The following is a 2,604-nucleotide window of genomic DNA, read 5'->3' on the forward strand; positions in this document are numbered from 1 at the left end:
TTGTATTATGACTTATACTGATATTTATATGCAAAAACCACATTACAAATTATATATATAAACAAAAATTTATATGTTCTGTGAATATTTAATAGTTATACTTTTAGATAATTTCATATTAATAATGAAAGGTAGTTATCAATATTTATAAGAAAATAAAATAACTATAATAATATCGTTAATTATGTAAATTCTTATGTTGGTAATAATTACTATGAGAATGTTATATTAAGAGTTTTTAAAATAAGCATACCAATTTATTATAATACAATTTGAAAATATTATAAAAACAAAATTAACCTTCTTTACTATAGGTTTAATAAATAGAATTAATTGAAATCATAGAAAAAGTTGTGCAAATATAATAACTACGTCTTTTTTATATACAGAAACAAAATAAAATAATTGTATAGGAATAAAATGTAAAAAGTAACTTAATTATATTAACTAGTGGGAAACAAAACATGTAAAAGTATAAAAACAATAATTCATAAAATATATAATATATTATTTATGCTTTATTTTCTTTTTTTTCTAAATATAAATATATTTTTGTTATATTAAAATTATATATTTCAGAAAGCTTTCCATTATATTTCATTATATTTACTATGCTTTCAAGTAAGATATTATGGCAAACGCATTATCAAATATAGACTAATAAAATGTGGATGTTATTTTCTTGAATGAAGTACAATTTTTTCTTTACTTATCCACGCAAATATTGTTTTAAACTGATGATAGGAGAAAAGATTATGCAACATATTATGAAATATATAAGGAAATTAAATTGTTTAATATATTCATACAATATTTGCATCCCTATATAAATTTGAAATTATATATAAATAACCTTATAATACAATAATATAAGCAGACAATAAGTTATTGTTGTAGCTATACATTTTAATCAGAACTAGATATATGACTGTTATACATCATTAAAAGTATGATACGCCACTTTATATTCCCTGTTATGTAATGGTAATTGTTCAGTATTCGATTTATACAATAATGAATTATGTGATTCTTCGTCAATATTTACTATATTTTTTCCTTTTCCTCTGCGTAAAGAGCTTCCAAAAGGCGTAAACTAAAATAAAATTAAAATAAAGTATATTAAAAATATTCCTTTTATTATAGTAAATTTTTACTAACATATTTTATATTTATTATTGTAAAATATTTATATTTAAAAATATTGTTATGGATAACCTTATAAAAATAGTAAAAAATTGAGGATAAGCCTATGGCAGAACCTACAACAGAAGTTGCTGCGATAGTGGTTCTATTTTTATTACTTATAAAATCAGATGTTTTAAGAAAATTTAACATTTTTTTATCCTTCAAATATATATAAAGTGGTTTATTTTGATATTTTACGACAGATAATAAATGTTTCCCGGCGATTTCAGATTTACTTTTCGTACTTTCTTCGTGTATTGAAATTCCTGCATGTTCATTATCCTCCTTACATAAATCTAAAAATTCTTTTAATTCATTACAATACTCGTTATTCAAAGAATCACTGGAACATTTATTAATACTATTAATAAACTCATCCAAACCTTTTCCAAAATATTTCAAATACTTACACGTATTGCTATTGCAATCCTGCTTATATTTATTATTGCCATAAAAAATTGCATAAAGGGAATATATATTTTTTAACTTATTAATTTCATCCTTTTTCAAATTAAAAAATATACAAGGATCTACAGATCTATCTTTTATTTTACCCTTTAGGTCACTCTCCCATCCTTTGAAAATTGCATTAATATCCGTTTCCTCTAGATCTTTAGTTAATATTTGATCATATAACCAGTACTTCAAGGATGTACAACATATTTTCTCATCTTTAGAAGAGATATTTTCAAAATAGGTATTATTTGTTCCTGTAATTGAATCATATATCCTGAATAAATTACTGTATAATGCCTCTATAATTTCAGATATAACAGAACTGTTCCAGGAAATTTTGGAACCAGTGTAACATGACGCTTGGTTGTCTGCAAAATTCTCACATGACTCATAAAATACATTATAAWTTTCATAAAAATTAGATTTCTGAATAAAACTGTACTTTTATAACAGAGAAAGAATTGCATATATATGTCTAAGTTGATATTTGTAATAATTTTTTATACTATGTTACAAGACAGAGCAGAATTAAATAATTTACTTAAAATAATAAATTTACTAAAAAAAAAATAGAGTTGTACATTATCCTTAATTTTTTTCAAAGTAAATTCTTTTTCATCAGACATTGTTTATTATATAAATTTATAAATATTGTAAATATTGTAAATATTATTAACAATAGTAGAAAAATAATACTCAGTATTAAAAATTTTTATGTATATATATTTATATAATTTTATATTGTAATATGGACATAGTAATAACTGTCAATACTTGATAGGTGTTAATAAATAAAATAACATAATATTGTATATATTATATATGAAATTCCATGTATAAAGTGTTATATCTAAATTATTTTACTGAAATATAAGAATACTTGTAAAAAAATTTATTATTGTAGATTAAAACGTAAGCATGAAGAAGAATAATCATTTAAATAATTTATGGTCTTATTAATGT

General features: G+C 21.1%; 1 protein-coding gene across 1 annotated transcript; it reads right to left on the reverse strand.

The window, feature by feature from the left end:
• Nucleotides 1-931: 931 nt before the first annotated feature.
• PVX_033190 (variable surface protein Vir21, putative) lies at nt 932-2,267 on the reverse strand (the record flags this gene model as incomplete). The annotated part of the gene is made up of 3 exons (XM_001612435.1): nt 932-1,093; nt 1,216-2,082; nt 2,223-2,267. 3 exons carry the CDS (start codon nt 2,265-2,267, stop codon nt 932-934), a joined length of 1,074 nt encoding a protein of 357 aa, XP_001612485.1.
• Between the last annotated feature and the right edge of the window lie 337 nt (nt 2,268-2,604).

The sequence above is a fragment of the Plasmodium vivax genome, genomic scaffold (assembly GCF_000002415.2).
Source record: "Plasmodium vivax scf_4397 genomic scaffold, whole genome shotgun sequence".
NCBI classification, from domain to species: Eukaryota; Apicomplexa; class Aconoidasida; order Haemosporida; family Plasmodiidae; genus Plasmodium; species Plasmodium vivax.